General features: G+C 43.4%; 1 protein-coding gene across 3 annotated transcripts in view; it reads right to left on the bottom strand.

The window, feature by feature from the left end:
• Positions 1-26,738, bottom strand: part of COL28A1 (collagen type XXVIII alpha 1 chain) — a 189,983-nt gene that overhangs the window by 41,016 nt on the left and 122,229 nt on the right. For all 3 annotated transcript variants that reach the window (XM_019498073.2, XM_019498072.2, XM_059728975.1), the window contains exons 24-27: positions 18,698-18,766; positions 17,468-17,536; positions 5,425-5,493; positions 4,860-4,928 (exon numbers count right to left, since the gene is read on the bottom strand). In XM_019498073.2, coding sequence (XP_019353618.2) covers positions 4,860-4,928; positions 5,425-5,493; positions 17,468-17,536; positions 18,698-18,766 — 276 coding nt within the window. The remainder of the gene's footprint in view (positions 1-4,859; positions 4,929-5,424; positions 5,494-17,467; positions 17,537-18,697; positions 18,767-26,738) is intronic.

The following is a 26,738-nucleotide window of genomic DNA, read 5'->3' as shown; positions in this document are numbered from 1 at the left end:
CACTGCCCATGCTATATCCTCACCTCAGTCTTGTAGTATTAAGTGAACATGTTCCACTCATGATTTAACAAAGCTTCATGTATTTTAGCTTGTTATATTAAACTAGTGAATTGTCAGTCATGATGGGGGAGAGGGGCAGGTGGGGGGGCGGGGGAAGGAAGCTTGCTATCCCTAACTCCCAGCACCACCTCCTGGGAGTGGGGTTGGGGGGGAGGGGAAGCTTGTCTTGCCATCCCCTCCATCCCCCTCGGTCAGCAGCCTGCGCCACCGCTGCTGCCTCCAAGGAGCAGAGCCAGGGGAAGGATGGAGGAGGCCAGGGGTGCTGGCCTCGCTCCCTGCCTCTGTCGCCTCCATCCCCACCATCATGGCAGCACTCTGCCACGCCACTGCCACCCCCGCCTCTTGTCTGTAATGTTCTTGGAGCACTCTGATTGGTTGTTTCAGTAACCAGAGTGCATTATGGACAGACAAACAGACTGACTAGGCCCTTTATTATATTAGAATTACTTATTTTCAGGGAATTTTTTTCTTCCTTCTTCCTTTCCAGTGTGAAGTTAGTAAAATCATACAAGTTACTGCTACTAACTTGTTTTCAGAAGCACAGACTGTTGCAAAAAGCACAATGGATGCTTGAACTAATCCAGCTATCTTTTGTTCATACTTAAATAGCATGTATTTATTAAATATAGTAATACAAAACTGGAAGCAACATTTACAAAGTCAGGTATTTAATATTGGTATCTAAATCCAGATTTAAATGGTTAAATAAAAGTGACTTCTTTCAGCACTAAGTTTGAAAATATGTGTTTGTCTATGTTTCTAATCTCTCTTTTGTAAGGTAAGTTCTTGGAAAATAAGAAATTTGAAATGGAAATAGGTATGCTTTGATTTGCACTGATGGGCAAGGTACTGATAAAGCTGTGTGAGAAACTGATGTTTTGGTTAGCTTTAAATTCTGGAATTTTTTCTTCTCTAATCTTCACACTTCAGTGACCAGCAATAGAGCCAAGTAGAATATGGCTCCCCCCTGATATCTGATCAATATCAATCCTGAGTTATGCAAAGAATGTACTAGAAAATGATGAAAAACATTTTACTTCCCCTCTACAGAGCCTCTAGGTTATAGAAGAATCAGGGAAATAAGTAAGTGATGGAAGAATTTCTTAACATTCTAAGAGGTTGTAAAACAATCCTTTTAAATATAAATATAAATTCATGTAACATTTTCCCATGGGCTGGTGGGCATTCCTGAAACTTGAATGAGATATATATGTCCCATTTTAATCTCTGTGTGTGTGTGTGTGTGTGTGTGTGTGTGTGTGTGTATGCATATGCATGTGAACAAGAAGTATGTTGACACAATGTTTATGGAGTGTCAGAAGTAGGACATTTTAGTCCAGTGAGCCCCACCTTTTTAGCAGGCATGCCACAGATGAAGCCCCATGCCCTCCTGGAATGCCACACTGGTCCCCTTTCCTTGCCCAATGTGCCACTCTGTCTTCTGCTCTCAATCTGCTGCTCTACTTTCTGTTCTGTCTTGTGCTTCCTGTCTGCTCTGCCACTCTTCTTTCTACTATTTGCCTGATTTTGATCCTGTGGTACCTGTCTTCAATCTGTTGCATGTCATGTACGGAAGTATCCCTTGGCACACGTGACGCACATGCCACAGGTTGGCCACCCCATGCGATGGTGATCTAGAGGATTCATACAGAGACGTCTTAAGAATATCTTCACTATTACATTCCTGAGTTTCGCATGTGCAAGGAGGAGCGAGTGAACAGGACATGCTTGGGTTTGCCAGACAAGCTGGGAATATGATATTGGCATACCCAATGAAGCCCCATGACGGGTATCAACACATGGAGAAAATAGGTAGAAAAGTGCCAAATGGTAAGAGAAGAGGGCTAAAGATTTTTAGAAATGTAACTGATGACACATTTAAGGGTAAAGCTGTACTAGCACAACTCTCCAGACTCCAAAATCCAAGGACCAGCTGTATTTATTGAGCTACATCATTATAATTGCTTCACATCCAAGAATAAAAATCTCTCATTTCAAAAGCAAACGTGATATTCTTGTATCATTAAATGCATCTGTCCTTGGCAGTCTTTTACACTGGATCATGTTCATCATTTAAAAAGTACCCTGTGATGAAAGTACTATTACAGAGCATTTTTTAAATACCAAACATGTTTTGAATGTATTTTGGAGGCCACATCTACAGTTGTCTGTGTCTTAGCTAAAGAGTAGCCAAAATATTCTAAAGTAGAGTTATCAGAATATGTTTGTATTTCTTTCTTTCTTCTATGGCCAAAAAGATATGGATTACACAAGCATGTTAGAGTCTGCAAATTATTTTTTCCCTGCGGTTTAGATGTATTTCAACCACTGAAACATTCCCCACTCAATCTGGCAATTGTTCTCGCTGTGACTAAACCCAGTGTAGCCACAAGATTTACTCAGCTATATTCCAAGTACTCTGCTCTGGAACCACTTCCAGCACAAGAACAAACAGCAATATCTACAAGAGATGGGAGGGAAATGGTTTTTGCATTTCACAAAACTTTTAGAGTGTGTGAAAAATGTTCCTGTTCTGCATCTGGACAAAACAAAGACATTTCCATGTTTCTGGGGCTGAGAAGAGACAAGGAGGCATGTAACAGAGAGCTTGGGACTGTTATTTTGAGCGAAAAGCAGCCGAGAGAGGGAGCACTGCCGGCCAGGTGGGGCACAGCTTACTACTACTTACCATAGTAACTGGTCAATGAGATTAATTAGCAGGTACCTGCAGGCAGCCCAGGGTAATTTCCCAACCCAAAGGGGGCAGGGCCTTAGGAGGAAAATAAGCCCAGAGCCTGAGCCAGCAAGCCAGTTTAGCCCTGCAAGCTGCAGGGTAGGAGTTCCTGACCTGGAGAGCTACCAGGGAATTCTAGATGGATTTCTGTGCTGCCTTGGATCACCTGTGAGGCTCTGGGAGTTCACAGGGGTATGACCCAGCGTAAGAAGGTTATTCTGGCCTCAGAGGTGAGGGAAAGTTTTCCTTCTTAAACACACAGAAAGCTGCTTCCCCTTGTTGTTACTGGGCCCAGAAGGGAGAGTTTATGATATAGCCCAGGGACTTAGTGTTTGGTTACAGTCTGTACCAGTGGCTTGGCTTGGGACTGTGAGGGGTAGTGTTTGGAGGTCTCATTAGTGCCCTAGGGGCACATGTTTACCTTGAGCCCTGCCAGGGGCAGGTTTAAGGCCAAGTGCTGAGCCCAGAGTAGGGCAGAGCATGGGACAAAAAGAGAGTAGGACCAAGGGGTCTGGCATACAAGGGGAAAGGCAAGGAGCTGGGGCCTAGCAGACAAGGGCCAGGGGCCCAGTGCCCTGAAAGGCAAGATGATAACTAGTGCCTCAAAGCCAGGTCCTATCCAGTAGGCTAGAAGGCCCAGCTAGAGGAAAGGGGCAGAAGCCAAGGAGACTGAAGCCCTGACAGGAGAGAGTGACATTACAGCAACACCCATGAGGCTTGGGCAATGGTGTAGGAGAGGAACAGAGCCATGTAGTTAGCCTTTTAGGCTTATAGGTACCCTGGGGCACAGAGAGAGAATGCAATGCAGCTCAGGAGCTGGGTCAGGGCCAGTGGTGTGCAGGAGGGACCTACTGGCTAGTGGATGAAGTAAGGCTCACTCTAGGACTCTCAAGTACCTGTTGTCTGGAAAGGTAGGCTTACATCAAGGAGTGGTGCATGGGCAAGAAGGAGATGAGGGTATCCAAGAGGCAGAGCAGGGCATGGGTTGTGAAGCCACCAGGGGCATCACGGCTGCCCCTGGGACCCCAACGTGCTACCGGGGGGGGGGGGAGAAAGAGAGCCCACACTGAGTTAATCATCTAACTGAATCAGGGGGAGCTGTAACATAAACTGAATCAGGGGGAGCTGTAACATAAACATACACTTTTACTGGCTAGTCCCAGAAATTTCATCTGGGACACGCACACTTCCTCTGCCTGAAGAATGGTGTTTGTACCTGAAGGCTTGCAAAGAAGGATTTTTCCAGCTGTTTTAGTTGGTCTAATAAAATATATTAGATTCACCCAAACAGCCTGGTCCATCTGGGACCTAAACCACATTCCTTATGAAAAAAAAATTGCTGAAAGGTACAGTTCTGTTAATTTTTCATGTTGATGAACTAAACCCTTTAAAAATAAATAAAACCCTTTTCTGACCAAAACCCTTTAAAAATAAATAAAAGTCCCAATTCTAGTATCTGAAGCCAACTGCTGTACCAGCAGGCACATTTTCCAAAGCAGCTCAACCACAGAGCTCACACCTGTTTACTGTGGACCCCAGGCTAGAGGATAGTGAACACTATACTCCTAATCCAGTGGAGCATATCATCACATACTTACCTTTAACCACACAAATAGTTCCAGTGATTTAATAGTGAAGAGAAATGCCCACACTGTTCTCCAGTAAGGCTCTAAGCTTCCATATCTTGCTTCCCTGTATTTTTACTAGCCATTTGTTGACCATTTCTTTGAAGGTTATAAGTTAAGTAGGGATGCCGGGGGTGTGAGATTATAGTGGAACTATGTAGGAGGTTGGCTAATTTATGTTATATTTATGTTGTAGCTATCTTGTTTGACTTGATCTGGTGGTAAATGACAAGTCTGTTTCTTAGTATATTTTTATAAGATTGTCAAGGGAATCCAGAGCAATGGATGAATATTCTCTCATGACCAAGTAATCAAAATTCAAATAATGAATATGTTGTATGCTTGAGGCACTTTTCCTTGTTAAAAGAGATCATGAATAGTTTCAGAAAAATTGTTTTAATAGACTTCTCTTTGACAGACAACATGTTAAACTTGGTTACCTTATTTCCTTGCACACTATCCCCTTGAGGGCCAGGTGGACCTTGTAGGCCTTTCTGTCCCAAAGCACCCTGTTAAGAGATGGACAACAAAACAGAAAAAATAAATGATTATTAACAGCTGTCTTCCAAATAAAAGAAAGGGAATGACTGCCTAAACCAAAGGGCACAGCGGGGTATCATGGTTAATATCAGTTTCTATAGCCAGCAGCAAAGAAAGCAGTGGTGTGGCCAGCTTTGATTGTCCAATCCAAATGATCAGGTACCCTATACAGTTGAGTCAATTGAGCCTTCTTGACCCTAGAGTGGTACCAAGATTCCTTAATTGCTATGCCACCATCCCCAGCAACTGCAGCCTTAATCAAGTTACATTTGCCATAAGCAAAGGTAAGAGCACTTCAATCATGTGGGTAGTCCCAATGAATTCAATATGAATATGTATATGCACAAGTGTGTATAAGAGCAGGGCCTTTGTCTCAGGCCTGAGTCTTAACTAAGTTACAACATGGAAAATCAAGTAGACAAAGGAGTTGGTAAAATCACAGATCTTCACAACAGACTTACAAACCTTTGGACCAGGTACTCCTATTCCCCTTGGCCCTGGAAGTCCTGGAAGTCCCATTGGTCCAGACTCTCCCTGAAAAGAACGATAAAAGTGAATTGCCAAGTAACTCTGAATTGATGCACTCTTTAGCTACCAACACTTTTATTAATTTGAAATATTTTAAAATGTTAAAATTTCCTGAAAACATCTAGGATGAAATAGTCAATCAAGCTAATGAGATGCTTAAAAACATTTAATGTGCTCAGTAATTTTATTGAATATATACGTATGCATGTGAATAATAATAATCAAAATAATAGTCTAAAATACAAGTCATGTGTCCACTGATTAGTGATTTATCTAGAATGACTTGATCTCTATCTAGTCCCTAAGGGCAAAGGTCTATATCACCAATCCTACCATTACAGTTGGCATTAATTTACAACTTCATGCTATAAAATACAAAACATTCAAAGACCTTACTATACAGGCTTCTCTTTTCACTTCTTGAGGAATTCTGCAGGACAGCCTTGAAGAGTATTGGGCTATTATTTCACCAGTATCTTTCATAAGAAATGAATTAACTTACCAACAACTTCCATTCAGTTTAAGGATTAAACCACCCACTTCAGTGTACCAGGGTGCATCTACACGTGTACATTTACTGCAGTAACTGAAATTACTGCACAGTATGGACACATGTCTACATGTGCACACCCATACTGGGCAGTAAATATAGAGACTTGTGTCACTTGAGTGTAAATTTGATACCTGCACAATAACACACATGTAGATGCCTTACTGTGCAGTAACACTGTGTGTGTGGCCTGACTTGAGACTAACTTTAGTCTCAAGTCAGACCCCACACAGCATTAATGTGCTTTGTTGACTGCACATTTCGATGCTGGCCTATTCCTGCTTACTGTGCGGTAACTTATTGCACAGTAAGTTTAAGCTGGTGTAAATGCACGTGTAGACACGCCCAGTGTTGCTGAATCTGATTCATAGAAAATTAGGTTGAAAAGGACCTCAAGAGGTCATCTAGTCCAGCGTTTCTCAACCATTGAGTTGTGGCCCAAAAGTGGGTCGCAAGAATATATGAAAGGGTTGTGAACGAACTTTAAAAATGGATCAATGAGTTTTAAAAATGGATTCTCCTTTAAAGGAGAAAAACGTGGAAAACTGTGACTTTTCCTTTGCAGGCTGACAAAGTTCCAGCCTGCAAGGGGCTGTTTTGTGCCACTGTTGCCCCACACATGTGGCTCCCTGCCCCATACACCCACCTCCTACCCCAGACACTGTGGGCCTAGAGGCACAGGGCAGCAGGTTGGGAATGAGGGGCACTGGGGCAGGACTGGCCATTGATGTTACAAATGGATCCTGGTCCAAAAAGGTTGAAGACCACTGACCTAGGCCAACTCCCTTGTCAAAGCAGGACCATCCACAACTATAACATCCCAGCCAAGGCTTTGTCTAGCCATCTCATAAAAACCTCCAAGGATCAAGAATCTACAACCTTGCCGGGAACTTGTTTCAGTGCTTCACTACCCTCCTTGTGAGAGTTTTTCCTAATATCTAACCTACATTTCCCTTGATGCAACTTGAGACTATTGCTCTTTGTTCTGTTACCTGCCATCACTGAGAACAGTCTAGCTCCATCCTCTTTGGAATGATCCTTCAGGTAGTTCAATGCTGCTATTAATTCCCTAATTTTCTCTTCTCCAGACTAAATAAACACAGTTCCCTCAGCCTCTCCCCAGAAGTCATGTACCTCAGCCTTCTAACCATTTTTCTTTCCCCTCTGATAGACTCTCTCCAATTTGTCCATATCCTTTCTGTAGTGGGGGCCCCAGAATTAGACACAGTACTCCAGATATGGCCTCACTAGTGCTAAATAGAGGGGAATAACCACTTTCCTTGTTCTGCTGGCAATGCTTCTCCTCATGCAACCCGGTATGTTGTTAGCTTACTTCACAATAAGAACACACTGTTGACTCTCAGCATATTGTCCACTGTAATTGCCAAGTCCTTTTCTACAGAGCCGCTACTTAGCCAATTGATCCCCAGCCTATACTAGTGCATGGGATTATTCTGTCCTAAGAGCAGGACTTTGCACTTGTCCTTGTTGAACCTCATGAGATTTTGTTTGGTCCAATCCTCCAATTTGTCTAGGTCTCTCCTGAATCCTAACCCTACCCTCCAGTTTATCTGCTACTCCTCCCAGCTTAGTGTCATCTGCAAACTTGCTGAGGGTGCACTCAATCTCATTTTCCAAGTTGTGGATAAAAATATTGAACAAAACCAGCCCCAAGACCACCCCCTGGGGCACTCTACTTGATACTGGCTGTCAACTAGACATTGAGATATTGATTATTACCCTCTGAGCCTGACAATCCAGACAGTTTTCTATCCAACTTACAGTCCATTCATCCAACCCATACTTCCTTAGCTTGCTTATCAAAAGCCTTGCTGAAGTCAAGCCAAACAAGGAATAATGGTTCCCTTCCCCCTTTTCCTCCTTCCAAGGAACCCTACTAGTAATAGATTTTTAAAACGTTTTTAATTAGTCTGTTTTGAATGTCAAGGATATATTTGTCCTAATTAAAGTGACATTGCATACTGCCTCACAGAAGGCATGGAAAAAAATATGTTCATGGTTTTATTTATCATTTGGAAATGTTGAGTCATTTTGGCTTTGTTTTCACTAAACGTTGTAAAAATGAAGGAGCAACTAATTAAAAGATTATCAGATCATTGCTAGAAAATATGGCTGGTTTGGAGAAAAAAAAAAAAGAATAGATTTGTTGCCTTTCTATTCATGGAATAGGGTGCTGAAGCAGAAGATTCTGAATCATCAATTTTGATAAAAAATGTCCTTTTTAAATTTATCGTCTGAATGGAATTATATGTGTTTGCACATGTATATTGCGGGGAAGAAAAGAAAATGTGTTGCTAAACTACTACTCATACAATTAATTAACATCAGAGATCAGAAAAGATGCTATATTTCTCAGGGAACCTGAAATTTCTGGATAATCCTGCAGTTTCATAGACAAAACTCACTTTAATAAGATATGGGTTAGGACACTGTAATCTATATATACTCGCATTTAAAAATACTGTAGCCTGTACTACTATAGGTTATTTGTCTCTCCCTAACTTTGCTGCCCCCTGCACCCTATTTGTGAAAACTACAATAAAAAAAAAGGCATTAAATACCTCAGTCTTCTCTACATCATGTGTAACCAGGTTGTCTTTTGTGTTCTGTAAAGGACATATGGTTTCTCTGGTCTTCGTCTTACTCTGGACATACTTGTAGAATCCTATTTTATTACCTTGTATGTCCCTTGCCAGGTGCATCTCCAATTATGCCTTGGTCTTCCTAATTTTCTTCCTGCACACCCATGCAATATTTATACTCTTCCCTAGTACTGTGATCAATTTCCACTTTTTGTAGGATTCCTTTTTGAGTTTCAGTTCATTGAAAAGGTACACTGGCCTCCAGTTGCACTTTTTCTTCTTTCTGGGCAAACATCAGGATAGCTTGCTACTATGCCCATAAACTGGCCTCCTTAAAGCACAGCCAGCTCTCTTGGATTCCTTTTCCCCTCAGACTAGCCTCCCAGGATATCCTGACCACCAGTTCCCTGAGCTTAATAAAGTCTGCTTCTCTGAAGTGATGGGGAAGTAGGAAACAGCCTGTTTGCAGAGAGTAAAAACTTATACTGGGATAAGTGTGGATAAACACTAACAGCAGTGCAATTTACACTGGAATAGGTTTGATGCTTTTCTTTTTTATTCTAAGGTAACTAGTAGTTTACTAGTAAAATTACATCATTGTACAGGTTTGTGCCATGCATCTGCCTTTTGTTCACCTTTTATTCACCTAAGTTTCTCTGTTACTTTAAAGGAGAAAGAGCCCAAGAAGGGTCCGAGGTGGGGAGAGGCTGCAGGACAGATGACACAGAAAAGTAGGGATTATGGGCAGGCAGCCTGCCAGGGACTTGCCGTAACTCATGGTTAGGAACCTACCAAATACATGATATCACAGAAATCATGTAATTGGCAGTCTCCCTTGAAATAATTGGTTCCCCAGGAAGAAGCGCAGGGAACTGGCTATGTTAAAAAAGCTGGCAAAGAGCCAGCAAAAAGATGTCTTCTAGAAGGGCAGGGGGAAGGCGGCAGAGACCAAGGAAAAAAAGGTAGACTGCCTGTCTCCTGAGAGGGAAGCAGGTAGAAAGAAAGAGAGGCCATCTCTCTGTCTCCAAAAGGGGAAGGGGGGGGTGAGGGGGAGGAGCTGGAAAAGCCTTCCAAAAGTCCCCTTCTCCTAAAGAGGGATAGGGGTGGGGGCAGGGTTGGATGAAACCTGGATTGGAGCAAATCGGAGGCTAAGCCCCTGACATTGACTCTGTCCAGGAGCCAATCATGGGTTAGCCTGGAAAGCCCAGAGGGCTTCCCCATGGCTTGGGCTGGGCAGCAATGCTGCCCCTGCACAGCACTGGGGGACAGAGGGCTGCTTTAAGTGCCAAAGAGTAAGTTAAAGGCTTTGTGTGACAGAAGCTAGTGATGTGGAGCCATGGGGCTGGGGAGGAACTGGGTATGGGCTTCCTGCATGCAGTGCATACGACATGCAGGGGAGTGGTGCTCCCATCCTCAGGCCTGAGGATCTCTCTCTCTCATATGCAGGGCAATAGGGAGCATGTTCCACTATTCAAGGGTTACTTAGCAGCAGGAGGTCTGAGCCTGAATGTGCAAACAGAGGGCCGGCTCTTGCACAGAGCCTGGCAGCCACCTGCCTCTTGGTTTGCTCTGCGTCTGCTCAGCCCACAAGCAGTGGCCAGCAGCATGTGGGAAGGAGTGTGCATTGGGAGGCAGCCTGCCAGCCAATCAGAGGCATGGGTGGGCCCACTTTGCTCCACCTTCAAAATGGTGGCCCCGGCCATGATATGGCTGTCAAATGGGGAGCCCTGGCTGTGTTACAGGTGTGTAATTGGCTGTTGGGGCCTGTGAATTTTACTCACTCATAGTGCTTTCCACAAAGTGCCATGAGTTGGAGCACCATTGAACCCAACAGGCTGTTGGGTGAGGTGGGAGTGGCACTCGGAGCCTGCCTGTACCACCCCTGGTCAGCAGGTGGGGGCATTCCAGCAGCCTCCCAGGAGGTTGCCAGACTACCCCTTTTCCCCAGCCCTGCCTGCCAGCTGGCTACTGTCAGCAGCAGCTGGGGGGGAAGGTAAATGGACAAAGCCCCTTCCAAAGTGTGTGCCCCCCCAGCTACCCCAGTCTGGGGTCTTGGGAGGAGTCAGGCCAAGATCCATTTCCCTCCCCCTGCCCCAGCTTTGGGTGCAGCAGCCATGAGGCTGCCACTGTCAAGAGTTTCAGGTGGGAGAAGGAATGGACCTCCCCACCATGTGGGTCTGGCCGAACCACCAGAGACAGCAGGGGGGGGTTCTGTTCACCCTCCACCCCAACTTTGGGCATGACTGTCTCTGTCACTGTCAAGATGCACATGGGGGGGAAGGGAGCCCCCCCATCTCCCAGGCCTGGCCTGGCTCCCCCCAAAACCCCAGAAGAGGTACTTGGGGGGGCATGCATGGTGGTGGGGGGCTCCCTTCCCACACCCCTTCAGCCCTCACCCGCTGCACAGGGAGGAGACTGTCTGTTCTCTGTGACAGCCCCACAAAGCCACATGGGATGCCCAAAATTAACCCTCACACAAACCTGTACAAAGATTCCCTAAGGCACTCTGCCCCTGTCTAATACTTCATCAGATGCAGGTTAAATTTTCATGCAATTGGACATTTTAAAAGAACTCTGTCTGCAGTGGTGAACACTTGTTACTATGGATATAGAGCACTTTCAGGGGCCTCATTGTGCAAAAAATGTAACTTCTGCAGGCACCCTATGAGTGCTTACTGCAGAGCTAGTCACTCTGTAGTAGAACAACAGGATAATCAATGCCTGTACAAGCAGTGGGAAACCTGTCACAGTGCTAGCTGCTCCACAGTAGGACTTTAGGCTGGAGCCCTGCAGGGAAAACAAGGCACTGCTACAATGATCAGTAAGTAAGTCTAATTAGAGGGCACCTGTGGCCAGACCTATGGAGTCACATGACCAGAAAAGGGCAGGGCCTAGGAGAGAAATGAGCCAGAGCAAAGGTAGTCAGTCTGGCTCTGCAATCCATTGGATGAAGAGCTCCTGGGCAGGAAGACTGCAGGGGGGATGTCAGGCTGACTTCAGAGCTGCTTAATGCTGGTACCTTACAGAAGAACACAACTATGGGTAATTGGAAGCCTTGCTCCCAGACAGTGAGGTAGTGGTGCCATTTGCTATACCAATTTGTTACAGCCAGTGTGCTTCTTCCCTTTGTTACAATTTACTACTGGTGGTTTGGGTTTGGGACTATCAGGGGAAGGCAGAGGTCCTCACAGTGCCTGAGGGCACAAGAACATCTTGAGCCCTGCTGGAGGCTAGAGGTTCAAGACACTGGATAGACTTAGGTAGAGGATTGAAAGCATGGAGAAAGTGGCTGAAGCCTAGCAAGGACAAAATCCAAACTAGGCCAGGGGCCCCAGGAGTTCAGGATGGGCAGAGACCAGGGCCCAGAGATGCTTATGACTAGCCAAGAGAGCCGGACCTGAATTGGTGGGCCAGGGCTGGGGGCTTGCAAAAGAAAAGGGGGTGGAAGCCAAAAAGACCAAGGCCCCAACAAGGGAGTGATTGCAGTGATACCTGTGAGGAGACACCACATGGGCATGGCTGTATGGGAGGTTGAAGGCCATGACTAGCACTTAAAGCTACAAGTACCCTGAGGGGCACAGGTCGGCCAAAAGGGCCCACCAAGTGTGAAGTAGGACCAAGACCAGCAGGGTCTGGATGGGACCTGCCAGGTGTCAGAAGAACTGAAGGCTCACTCTAGGACCCTTTGGCAGCATGGGTAACTGGTGCCTCCTGAGTTGGGCCAGGGGGCACTTGCCCCCCCCAAGCAGCCAGTCAGAGACTGGGGGAGGGAGGTCCCTCCTGCCAGTCATGTGTGCCAACCCAGAAGGTGCTTCCATTCCCTGGCTGGTGCTCTCAGGGAGGGCACCAGTCCTCCTCCCTGCACATCGCCTAATTGGGGAATGCTGGCTGTGACTGGGTGCACCAGTGCTCTCGGGGGGTGCACCCCCATGCACCCTCTGTGTCATGACTGTTAGGCAACCTCTCTTTCTAGAGCCAGAATAGGACATGGGTTGCATGGCCACCAAGGGGTGTCACAACTGCCTCTGGAGCACAACTTGCTACAGTGACTTACAGAAAAGCTGTTTTGTGGCATTTTTAAGTAATTGTTCTACTTTCCCTTTTCCTTTTCCATCACTTTAAAGAATCAAACTTTCTCAAGGCAGAGCATATAATACTTTCTAGGATATGACCAGTAACATAAATGGCCTCGCCCTTTAGCACTTTATGATAAACTCCTAAGTCAATGCCTGGGAAATAATCGGTAAACATTAACTTGTGATAGCCAGCCAGCAAATTCATTTTGAACAGGATTTATCTCACATTTGGCTTTCCTATAGCACTGTATTCTGATGATGACCTATAATTATCTAACCAATTCTTTCCCTGAAGTCTATTGCATATATGTTATCTGAATAAAGCTGAACCAATTTTGTTCATACTCTAAAACATTGTACAAAAGAACTAAGCTGTTCCAGTGGTTCTCAAAGTTTGGGGCAACTTAGACAAACCAGAAGCTAGCTAAGGATACGTTTTTTTGGTATATATCTTTTCCCTCTCCTCTAACTAAAGGAATAAAAAAAGGTAAGCTGCCTTTAAGTATGTGGTATGAAGCCAATTACTATGAATTCTTCTTTACAAAATTCTACTCCAGAACGATTTTATTTTCTCTCTTGCCTGACTATTGAAGCTAAATAAGTAATAAAGTATAGAAATAATGACAAGACTAGCTATAGCAGAAAACAACAAGAGCTGTCATGGTATGACATGCATTCATTTTCTCCCAGCCATTCCTTAAAAGTAAAGGCCTTTCAGTGAATCAGCCTTGGCTTTTAAAGTTCTTCTTTCCTTGATAAATTCCATTCATTTGTTTAGTATATTTAAAGTGTATCATATCCCCTGGGTTATGTAAAAAGGGATACATAATGAGGCAGCATCTTCCATTATTCCACCTTTGAACTTTACTCTCTTTTTTTCTAATAAAGTGATCATTTTTTTTGCATAATATTTTAGGAAAATAAATTGAGTTCAGTAGAAAGCTCGTGTGGGGCCAGGAAATGTGTGACTGATGAAAGCAGATAGGAGGAATAACATTCTCGCGCTTCTTTTCTGGATTTAATTTTAAAGGTGGGGGTCAAGCTCTGGATGGTATTCTCCCTGACCATATCATTCATATCCCTGGCTGGTGGTTTCAGCATTCCTTCTGTTCCTTATTGAGAATGCGGGTTTGGCGGCTGCTTATTTGGTGTTGTCTAGGATATGAATTTCTTTAACCTTCCCTTTAGTTGGCATTAGTGTTTTTATATCCATCTGTTCCAGGATTGTCTCCTGACTCTCAATGATATAGAAAATAGGGTGCTGCCTATATTAAATGCATTCCATATGTTTGAGTTTTGGTTTTCTGTGAATCGGGCCTCTGTTACATAGAATTCCAATCTGGGAGCATGCACATGTGTGAACCATTTCTGAAAGAAGGGAGAACAGAGCTCCAATTCAGCTGCATGAAACATTTTGTATAATGATACTCGGAGGAATTTCAAATTGACTAGCATGTAAATTATGACTAGGAGTCTCTTTTATCAAACAAATATGCATTTTTAATATGCATAGACTGGAAAAGCACAGCCTATATTCATATTAGGGGGCTGGACTCGATGATCCCTTCCAGCCCCAATGTCTGTGAATATTTGCAGAGATTGAGGGACTCCCAGTTTTATTCAGATATGAAATTTTATTAAAATAAAATAACAAAATAAAATAGTTACCAAATATCCTTTTATGAGAGCTCTTTGGAAGGAATCCTAGCAAAGCAATGCGTGTCCTTTTCCCCCAGTGTCACTTACTTTATCAGCTAAGAATTCCAAATCTGCTCCTGCAGGTGAAGCCAGAGGATCTGGGGGGGGGTTGACAGTCTGTTTTGCAGTCAAGTTGAAAGGCTCAGATCATGTATTAGTTGTGCCAAACTTAAATGGGCATTATAAGCATCTGATCCATTATTTTGCTACAGTCTTACCTTGCAACACACAGAGGTTTTTCTAGAAAATTAACATATGATTATTTAAACTAGGGCTTTTATGCAAGTAGTTTAGCTTTGGTTAGCTTCTGTCACACATTAACTTAGCTGGGTTATGAAACAATTTTTAAAATGCACATCTCAGTAAGACATTTTAAAGTTTATAATTGTGTTTAGACAAAGAACTTGTTGTCCATGTGTGACATACAGTATCATAGTCTGACATGAGCAGAACTAACTCTGACTCCTGTGCAACGTGGTAAGAATTTTGTTACTGACTTTGTGACCAGGATTTGGCCATAAAATAATTGTGTAAATTGCAAAGACACTGTGGTCCCAATGAGAGCGGGTTTTCAGTATTCATAAGAATCACACCCAGGTTACTGAGGCTTCTGTCTGTGTAGATGGGTCTGCCTGCACTGATCTGATCTTATGCTCCAGGCTTTTGTCTGGAGCTCCCAAGGCTGTTGTCAGTCATATGGAAGGGATAACTAGTAGCGGGTGAAGTCCTGTTCTTTAGATGAAATAAAGATGCCTTTATTTTACCTCATTATTTTTATCACGGTAGTTCCTGGAATCAAACTATATAATTCTAGTAAGTGCTGTGAAAATATGAAATTCTACAAAAATGTAGGAGGTTTCTAATTCACATGACAATTCCAATCTGTTCTAAATGTCTTAATAAATGCCTGGCAATACTGCTGCTGATTTATCAACTTGCCTTGCCAAATACTGTTGTTACTTGCTTACACAGGGTATTAAATAATAAATAGCATTCCATGGAGCTGTCCAATGAATTCATATTTGATTTGTTAAAATGGATTTCTTATCTTAGTTATGACAAGCTTAAAGCCACACATTAAGTTTACTGCACAATAGTTTCCAGTGATGCCATCTGAAAAAGTGCTATGGTCTGACATAACTGATTTTCTCTGACTAAAAAATCCCAAATTCTCTGCTTTAAAAAAATCCCCAAATCCATGTTTTTCTGCAATTTAAAATGAAACACCACTATATATTTGTACGTATCAATAAAACACTGTGTGCAGCTGATATATTTACAATTTTAAAGCAATTTGGAAGCCACCGGTGCCTCAATCATTCGAACAAAACTTAAACTCTAAATACCTATATATTTTGGTGTTTGATTTTGCTCACCAGGATGGGGGTCCCTCTGTGGCTGTCCCTGCTACTGCTTTGTGGTGCTGAGCAGCCCTGATATGCTGGTGCTCTGCCTCTGCCCATGCCAGTACCCCTCACTCCCAACCCCCTGCTAATGCCCCTCACTCCCAACTCACTTCCCTCTGCCCCCAGGCCCTGGCCCCCCAATGTGTGACGAAGGGGGTGGGTATGTGGGGAAGGGGGGGGGGGTATGGGCACAGGCAATGTGGGAGTAGGTAATGGGGTATAGGTGAGGTACAGCAGAACAGAGTTGTGCCCTTTGCTGCTGCGAGGGCAGGGGGTACCTCATCTTGATGGCCTTGGCGGCACAGCGCTCCTTCCCTCACCGGGTCCTACTCGCTGGGCTGCAGATGCATCTGCCTGGAGCTGTTCCAGCCAGGCTAAAGCCCCATGCCCTGCTGTGGGCGCAGAAATCTGGGGGAGGGGGTATGTGCTCCCCCCTCTCCTATGCATTGCCTTTGCCCCCCATTGTGTAATCTGTGGCCCCCTCTGCCCCCATAGACTTACCTGGAGGGAGCTGCAGGAGCTGCTCTCCATCACTCTGCCTGGATGCCACATGCATGTATGCACATGCATGTGGTGTGATGCCCCCTGCCCCTTGTGTCAAGCAGCTCATTGCAAGTTGGAACTCTGCCTGTCTGCAAGGGTAAACCTGCTATTTCCTGGGTTTTTCTCCTTCAAAGTAGAAAATCCACATTTTTCCACAGCAAATGTAATCAATAGGGATCCATGTTTTCCATGCAAAATAGATTAATCTTTCAGTAGCTATATTGAATAATCACTAAAATTTAGAAGAAAATCCATGATACAGTTCTAATTTCTGAGCCAACTGAGGCCCTACAAACCTGAAAGCACTTAGGCATGTATTTAATTTTCCATATATGAATTGTCCCTTTGCCCTAAATGGGTCTATTCACATGAAGAAAGTTAGGCTGTGTTTGCAGGACCTGATTTGATACTGTAAAAGTAAAACGATTGAAGGATTTTGCACTTCACACAGATGGAATAACTAATAGATGGCATAAGAGTATCATATACTGGCTGTTCCACTAAATGTTATTTTCTGGCATAACTAAATATTGCAAAACCACCAAAGTACCATAGTTTAGTTAGTTATGGTTAGCCATTCTGCTTTGGCACCTTCTGTTCCTAGATGAAGGGAAAATGCATCCATGATCAGTAGATATGGGATTGCAGTTTAATGAAATTGAAATAATCTCCTTAATGTCTGTTAGTCACTCTATTCAAAGAAGAATTACATTTTTTCTTACACTTATAACTAGATTCAATTTAGGTTTCATGTAATTTATTTTTTGTAATGAGTTTACTGTTACTCAGACTAGCCAAATTGACAGAATTACGAGCCATGGTCCTCTCTTCATCCATAGAAAAGATATTACATACAAGTTTCCTCCACTAACACTATACATATGCTTCAGTTTGGACCTGGAATGGTTGCATCTCCTGTTCAATTTGTGGACAATAGGAGATTGCCAATAAAAGTCAGGGGACTGCACTCTGTTCTGACTTTGGTTCTTGTTTGGGATTGGTTTCTTTGGGGTGGGGGGGAGAGAAGAGTGGTAGGGTAGGGGATAGAGTGTGTCTCTAGCATGTCTGCCATTTACATAACAAGTATTGCTACATTATTGTTACCTTTTGTCCAGTAACTCCCATGCCGCTGGCGCCTCTTGGTCCTGGAGAGCCTGTCAGTCCTGGAGGTCCCTAGCAGAACATGAGAGAAGCAATATGAGTCTGCAGTGTCCCATACAAAAAATGGAGGTTCAGTGTCAGCTTTAAATTTCTCCCTTTTTGCTGTTGAATGTTTTTATCTTAACATTACTCAATAAACACTGAGAGGGACACTGAAAGAACTACTGAGTAGCTTGGGTGGAATCTCAAATGTTAACAGTCATGAAAAGCAAGGAAGAACAGGATTTCACGAGGAGGCTGTTACCAATAATGTTAGACCACAGTTTAAGGCTTCTCCTGGATGTGAAAAATTGCAGTATGTTTTAATCATGAGGCTAAGGAACCAGATAAGCACAAATAATTAAAAGGAAAGGGAAGGCAGTGAAAGTACAAGCTAGGCATGTTATAAGGGAGGAGAAGGTGGGGATCATTGGGTACTCTGTCATTGTTTATATTAGAAAGCATCATGCCCATAGTAATTATTTTCAGGACTGAGAATGTATTTAGAAGAAGAGAAGCATGCTTTCTTCTTGCTTTAAAGCAAGTGTATTAAAGATACAGTGGCCCATGGAGCCCCATTATCCAGCCCCTGGTCCTGAACTGGACCCATACACAGTTTGTGCTAGATCAGCCTCATGTGCAAGGCCTAGGATGCAAGCTGCACACTGTGCCCATACTCTTGAACTCCCCTGCCCACCCCTGGCCAGTCTAGTGTGGGTACCATGTCCAGCATGTCCCAGATTGGCTGAAGTAGGTGCCATGTGCAGCGCACATCCTGGATTGGTCCCAAATGGGCACTGTGTGCAGTGCAGTCTTGGACTAGCCAAAGTGTGTCACATGTGCTAGATACAGCATTAAGTGGTGGGGCAGCTCCATGAACTTGAACCAGCCTATGGGGCCATTTGTCTGCCATTCATCTGGCCAGCGGACAGGCTCTGCACCACTCATGTGGCTTATGGGGCCAGATGAATTTGACACCCCTGTTTTGGAGAAAGGAAAAAAGGTAGAGGCCTCCCAGATATAAACAAAACACTTAAAATGAGAGAGAAGCCTCACTGGTACTAGTCATTTCAAAGCAGCAATATTCACCTAATTATTAACCAAGTAATTAGTGATCCACTTATTATTCATTTTGCTTGGAATGCCTAGCACAAATTCTAACTGCAGTGAGAAATTATGCAAAAGAACACTTACTGGTGCACCTGGATAGCCACTGCCTTTCAGTCCAGGTGGCCCTGGTAATCCTGGGAATCCTATTTCACCCTGAATACAAATAATAGAACCAAGAATTGCATCAGTAATTGGACTACACAACACAAGATATACATGCAAACGTGGTACCTAAATAAACAATATGAGATGCTTTTGGGGAAAATAAAATAAAGGGCTGTTCACTTTTGCAATGTTATCACAAATTTCACAATGATTTGTGTGTTCTTATCAGTTTTAAATTCTGGAATCAGAAATGGTGCAGAATCTCAGGTTTCTTTTTGGAAAAAGTAAATTTCTAGCACTTATAACAGCAGAGAGAAATTTTGAAAGATTTTAGAGGTTAGGAAACCAGAAGGCTAATTAAAAGAACTAATTTTTTTATTAAAATCCTGTGGCTTGTTAACTTGGCTCATAATTTTTTTTTAATCTTAATTTAGGATTTTTAAACACTAGAAGTTGGCAAGGCTAACATCATGGTTTGCCATCCTCAGCTATCTAGAATTATATTGCAGGTTCTGCATTTCAAGTAACTCAGCTTCTCAAAGTACTATGAAACCAGAAAATATTCTGTTAGGGAAGCAGAGAAGTGAAAGAGAAACTCCTATGCAATTCCCTTTGGTTTAGCAAGAAGCTGCCCTAAATTCCATAGATCTCATAGATTGCATAGACATTAAGGCTGGAAGGGACCTTGCAAGATCATCAGGCCCAGCCCCCTGCCCAAAGGGCAGGCAGGCAGCAGAGGTCAAATGATCCCAGGAAGATAGGCATCCAAGTGTTTCTTGAAGGAATCCAGAGTAGGTGCCTGCACCACCTCTGGGGGAAGTTTATTCCAGGCCCTGGGGAATTGGACAGTAAATAAGTTTTTCCTTATGCCCAGCCTAAAACAGTCTTCCAAGAGTTTGTGATCATTGGACCTAGTCTTCCCATGGGGTGCTATAGCGAACAGTCATTCTCCCAGTTCCCAGTGCACACCCCTTATATACTTACAGGCTGCTACCAAGTCACCCGAGTTTATGCTTCTCCAGGCTGAAGAGCTCCATGTCTCTTAGCCTGTCCTCATAAGGCCTGCCCTCTTGTCCTCTAATCATTTGCATGGCTCTCCTCTGGACTCTCTTGAGCTTCTTCACATCCTTTCTGAATTGCAGAGCTCAGAACTGGACACGGTATTCCACCTGTGGTCTCACCAAGGCTGAATAAAGTGGGAGGATGACTTCCTGGATCTTGTTTAAGATGCATCGAAAGATGCAAGCCAGAGTTTTGTTTGCTTTGCCAGCTGCAATGTTGCATTGGTGGCTCATGTTCATCTTGTGGTTAATCATGACCCCTGAGTGTTTTTCAGACATAGTGCTAGCTAGCATAACACTGCCAAGCCTATCGGTGTGGTGCGGGTTCTTTCTTCTTCTTTCACCAACTTCCCTTTCCCTTCCCACGCTCCCCTCCCACCATTGCTACAGCCACCTGCGGGAACTCCCTGTTCACTGCTGCCACCGCTGCCTGCGGGCAGTCACCGTGCCCCCCTCCTGCTCCCCCCCCCCCACCCCAAAGGCTCCACATACATGCAGCGTTTATTATTAAGAAGATTGGCTTTTTCCTGAGCGTCAGTTAGCAGCTGCCCCACCTGGTTTAGTAAGGGTCCAATATTACCATTGTTCTTTTTCCAACTTCCCACATATTTGAAAAAGGACTTTTTGTTGTCCTTAATTTGAGTGGCCAGTTTGAGCTCCGTTTCAGCCTTGGCTTTCCTAGTTTGCTCCCTACTGGCATGGGCTAGTGCTGAGTATTTCTCCTTAGTGATGTTTCCTGTCTTCCATCCTTTATAAGCTTATTTTTATAGGTGCGGGAGGTCCTTGAGTTCCCTATTGAGCCAAGGGAGTCGTCCAGACCTTTTGCTACTTTCTCTGTGGTTTGGAATGGACTTCCCTTGTGCTTCAAGGGAATTAGGAGATTATATATTCTTAGTTTAACAGTTTGAAAACTGGACGCTTAGGGCTCCTTTACATGTGCCAGTAAAGCCATGGTGAGATCTAATGCATGATCCACACAATCGTGCCTCCTGCCATGCCACACATGTGGGATTGCAAATTATTGCAACATGCTATATTGCCAGTGCAGGGGGAGCCCAGTCCTGGCAAGAAGCAAGTTCCTGCAGATGGAAGCCACCTCAGTTGATGGAGCTCAGAGACCACAGCTTTTGTGATCTCCCAGTTGTGGGGGCATGCCACACATCCACGTAGCTGGAAGACTGCAGCAGCTGCAGTTACCCAGCCATGGGGTACATGGGCTGCCCCTACAGATGGGAGATCATAGCAGCTGTGGACAGAAGCCACCTATAAAGTTATTACACATTTTTCAGCAACAACTGTGTAGTTTGTTGGACCTTTTTAAGGTGCCATAGTCAATTTGCATGTGTGGGCAGTCTAAATTAATTGTGCAATTAACCAGGTAATTGTGTAATACTCTTAACATGAAGAGGTTGCTTTATATTTTTCTGCACATCTAAAATTTTGATAACTTTTTACTTTTGCACTATACACCACTGCAAAAAGATGTACATATCAGTTTTTTCCTGTTAACCTCCTCTCTCTCTAGCACTTTATAGGCAAGTTAATTTGTTCATGATTGAGTTTGTCTGCATTTTCATGAAGAACTGAAAATAGAACATGCAAGTTATCCACTCAGCCACAAGGCATAAGCTGTAGAGGAGGGTGGAGAATGTGCTTCGAAGACATTCTCAAGGCCAGCTTGAAAAAATGCAACGTTGACCTCAACTCATGGGAGACTATCACCTAGGACCACTCTATATGGAGAAAGAGTCTGCTGCAAGGATCTCAGTATTTTGAAACTTTACAACAACTACATGAGACAGAGAAATAGGAGTGGCAGAAACAGCATATCATGGACCAAATCAAGAACCCATAGCCACCATAGAAACATGTGCCTGAGTTGCAACAGAGTCTGTTGACACCAGATAGGTCTCATCAGACATCTTTGGACCCACACAGAAGACAACCATGGAAAACAATCATCCTCGACAGCAAGACATTGCCAATTACGATGGTGTTATTGTCATCATGGTCATCATCTATGACAGCATCAACATATTTGATTATCCTATCTGTAATTACTAGAGCACATGCTATTTAGGGGCAGAAATGGAGCCCTGGTCCTCCAAAGTTTTGTTGCTAACAGTTATGTTAACTACCTATAAACTGCGTCACTTTCCCTCTTTATTAGATGGTCCATTGGCATTACACCTCTGTTCAAATGTATCACATGCCACATAGTTAAGTTGTTGTTTGTCTATGTCCATCCTAGGGTTGCCATTTGCTAAAGGCAAACAAGCTATTACCTGCCACACAGTGCTGAGGCGCTGTAATCACTGCCTACTGTGTGCAACTATCCGAGGATGGCTGCATATCTGTCCACTCCTGATCCTAGTAAAATGTACATTGGTTTACAGATCTGATGTGAATTATACTATGGTATGTGTTCATCTGTCCACATGCTTCATCTTTAACTTAACTGGTAGAAGTTTGTGCTGGGATTCTGAATGTATATGGCTCAGATCCTGCTGCCAAGATGGAAGTATATATTATGTCATGGAAAGCCCTTCCATGACATAATATATACTTTACTCAAAATTGAATTTAGAAAGTTTTTAAAAATTGTCTTATTTAAAAATAATCAAATATACCATAATAAACAACAAAGCACAGAAGCGCCAGACAGTAGTCATTTCAGTTTCTTGTGGCAGCTTTGGAGTTTGAAAGAGCTGGCGATGTGAAGAATAGAAAATAGAAAATTACTAATTCTCTACAACACTGTTGACTAGAGCTTTGGGGTTTCTATGATTAAAAACATATCATTAAAAAGTTTAAAAAAAATAAAAAAAGACAGAAAAGGTATGCTAAATCTGGAAGTTTAGCACAAAAGAGACGACAACTAGCCTTGTCAAAGAACAATTTTTAAATAATACTTTTACACTAGTCTTAATATTTGCATTATATGTGGCATAGGCTATTGAGAGGTATCTGAAGCTGCAGAATCTTAAGGAGACTTAATAAACGTTTTGGGAAAGTTGCTGTTTAAAATAGAATTGATCGAGTGCAACCATACAAACAGGAGTCTGTGGACAGATGTAACTTTCCACCACTTTAAAAGGGGAGGAGTCCAACTATTGCAAATGAAACGATAATGGAGGTTCCTTATTATTCTTCTGAGTAGATATCTGCTGTCAATGTTTGTACAAAATCGAGGATGTTTTAAAAATATTTAGTCACCCTTGTGTATGTGTACATAGACATGTACATGTATATAAAGAAAAACCTGGATCATAAGTTTATTCCTCTTTTGTTGTTTTTTTTACTTCAAATCCCATCTCTGTAAAGAGCTGCCAAACAGATGTTTTCATTTAACCTTAGCTGACCATTACAAGAAACTCAGAACAAGATGTTAACATGTTTTCTCTTCTAAGAATTGGGGAAGTTTTCTAGCTATTTCCTGCTTTAAAATGTAGTTGAATCAAAGTCCTGCATTTCAAATCTTTTATAACAACTACATCTAAAATAAAAGGCATATAGCACATCACATATAGGAAATAATAATATTATTTCTTATCATGGTTCCATGGACTTCTTGTACTCAGTAGCTACAAAGGCAAATTGTCAGGGACTGTAACAGCCTGCTTCCCCACCCTGTCTGTTTGGTCAGCTGGACTGTTTCAGGCTGGCTATGCCTGCAGCCCCCCTGATTGCCTATCCCAATTTATGCTCATCTGTGTGCAGCACACGTATCTGTTGTCTTGCTCCTGAACGCTTGGGTTGCGATTCCAGCTCCTGATTCATTTTATTTTCTTACTCTGCTTCCCTGTCTCCTTGTCCTGAGTGGCTTCTGACTTGGCCTTTACCCTTCCAGCATCCCAATGGTATGATGCTAAATGCCAACAAATGAACAGCCTGAAGTGAGTTAAACAGGGAGAACCCTACCCTGCAGTAACTGCCAATGCTCTCGCTCTTCCTTTGGTAATGGAAAGCTAAGCCATGATAGCTTAGTCCTTGTTTCACTGGGGGCAAAGCAACCCCAAATTATTCTCACATTCCATAGGGTCAAAGCAGAGACACAGACTGTTACCGTTGGTCAGGTGATCTGTGGTAATTTCTCTGCTCCCCTTTACTCCTCAGTAATTTGTTCATTTGTCCATACAGATACCCACCAGGGCTGACAAAGGAAACAGGAAATGCAGATAATTTTCATTAGTAGAAAAGACAAAAGTAGTAGAGTCAAAAGATTCCAGCTGGAAAAAGAGATTTAGCAAATGCTGTTCATGTTTTTGAAGGATTTCACTAAAATTGAGGAAAAAGTGAAGTATGTGACTGGGTCCAAAATGAAAGCATGGGTGGCATGCACTGCAGTAGCGGTGACAATGCTGTGTATGCTTGATTTTTAGGATGTTATTTCATGGAAGAACCATTCCTCAAAACAGCCCACTCCTTTGACAAAAAGCATTGAAGTCTGCATGTTTGGCAATGGAAATTTTCAAACAAGTGTTGGTTGGCTTAACAGATTTCATGGATGATATGAAACTGCATCAGATGTAATCTGCAGAAAAGAAAATGCCAGTCCAATAACAAATGGCAAGCAGAAGAAATTAAAAAGTTGATTACCATGGTATATGTTGCCAAATAGTGCACTCATTTTAAAAAGCGATTCTTGTTGTGGGGACAAGAAATCCAAGGAATGACTGACTACACTCTTTTTCAATTAATCAGGAGCAGAAAAGCTGATACTACTGATAATCAGTGATGAATCAGCCATGCCATGCTACTTCAAGAATGTACCTTCACTTCATTGCAACTACAGAGTTGACAGGTGTGTGCATAATGTATAATTTATTTAATGAGTTCTTGTTCAAAGTTGGTGCAAAATTGAGACAAGGAACCAGCAAGATTCCTATGCTGACTGACAGTTGTTCTTCACACAGCAGAATGATGGTGTAAATTAATTTGCTAGCTGTCAAATCTCACATATCAGTCACCTATGGAGAATCATCACTGAATAGAAGTGCTTCTAGTAGGGTTCCACAGGGACTGGTGCTAGGCCTAATACCATTCAGCACATGCATCAATAATTTGGAAACAAATATACAATGACTGCTGATTTTAAAATTTGCAGATGACACACAAATTGGTAGAATGGTAAAAAATGAAAGGATGGGGCAATCATACAGAACAATCTAGACTGCCAAATTCTGGCAGTGGTATTCTGGATAGCCAACTCTTTGTATATCTAGAAATTTGATTATGTATGTGAAAACTGAATGGACAGCGGGGGAGCTAGCCCTTCAAGCATTTTCAAAGTGTAGTTCTGGTTCTGTTCCCAGGTCAGCCCAAGAACAAAGCACCCTGGGTTTTGTAATTAGAGAAGGGACTATAGGAGCTGTAGTTTAGCTACTAGTGCATATCGAGAAATGCCAAAAGATTATAAAAGAGCTTCCACTCTGCTCTGAAGCTAAAGCATAGGAAAGGGCTAAGACTTCTTGTTGAGCTCCTTGCTTCTCTTGTTGATATGAAAGAGATTTAGCAAGATGGCAGCCCAGGAAGGGTGGCTGTGCCTTAAGGAAGCGATCCTTCAGGCACAAAAGGAGACAATCCCAATGCGGGGGGAGAAAGGGGAAAGGGGCTAAGAGGCTTCCTTGGTTGACTAGAGAAATCCAGAGCAGCCTAAGGGCAAAAAGGGGGGCATATAAGCAGTGGAAACAGGGAGAGATTACTAAAGAGGAGTATACCTCCTCAGCTCACAGTTGTAGGGAGGCAGTTAGAAAGGCCAAAGCTACCATGGAGCTGAGGATGGCATCCCAAGTTAAGGATAACAAAAAATTGTTTTTCAGATATATAGGGAGTAAAAGGAAGACCCAGGGTGGTATAGGACCACTACTGAATGGGCAAAAGCAATTGGTGACAGACAGGGGGGGGACAAGGCTGAACTCCTCAATGAGTTCTTTGCCTCAGTGTTCGTAAACAAGGGGCAAGACAAGTCTCACAATGGGATTGTAGAGAGGCAACAGCAGGACACCAGACTACCAAGCGTTGACCCTGAGATGGTGTAGAGTCACTTGGAAGGACTGGGTGCGTTTAAGTCGGCAGGCCCGGATGAGCTCCATCTGAGGGTACTGAAGGCACTGGCTGATGTCATTGTACAGCCACTGGCAAGAATATTTGAGCACTCGTGGCGCATGGGCCAGGTCCTGGAGGACTGGAAAAGGGCCAATGTGGTCCCTATTTTCAAGAAGGGGAGGAAGGAGGATCCAGGCAACTATAGGCCAGTCAGTCTCGCCTCCAACCTCAGCAAAGTCTTTGAAAAGCTTATTAAGGTTCATATAGGTGAGAGCCCAGCAGGAAAAATTATGCTGAGGGGAAACCAGCATGGGTTCGTAGCAGATAGATCATGCCTGACTAATCTAGTCTCTTTTTATGACCAGGTTACAAAACACCTGAACACAGGAGTAGGGATAGACATCGTTTACTTAGCCTTCGATACGGTATCCCACCCCATACTGGTGAACACATTAAGAGGCTGTGATTTGCATGATTACACAGTCCGGTGGGTGGTAAATTGGCTAGAGGGCCGTACCTAGAGAGTGGTGGTGGATTGGTCGGTATTGACCTGGAAAGGCATGGGCAGTGGGGTCCTGCAGGGCTCGGTCCTTGGACCAATAGTCTTCAATGTCTTCATCAGTGACTTGGACGAGGGAGTGAAGTGTACTCTGTCCAAGTTTGCAGATGATACAAAACTGTGGGGAGAAGTGGACACATCGGAGGGCAGGGAATAACTATAGGCAGACCTGGACAGGTTGGACAAATGGGCAGAAAACAATAGAAGGCAATTTAACAAGGAGAAATGCAAAGTGCTGCACCTAGAGAGGAAAAATGTCCAGCATACCTACTGCCTAGGAAATTACCAGCTCGGTAGCACAGAAGCGGAAAGGGATCTTGGAGTCCTGGTGGACTCCAAGATGAACATGAGT

This window comes from Alligator mississippiensis, chromosome 5 (genome assembly GCF_030867095.1).
Source record: "Alligator mississippiensis isolate rAllMis1 chromosome 5, rAllMis1, whole genome shotgun sequence".
Taxonomy (NCBI): domain Eukaryota; kingdom Metazoa; phylum Chordata; order Crocodylia; family Alligatoridae; genus Alligator; species Alligator mississippiensis.
Note: the sequence above shows the minus strand (reverse complement) of the source record. Positions and strands in the feature narration are given on the sequence as shown.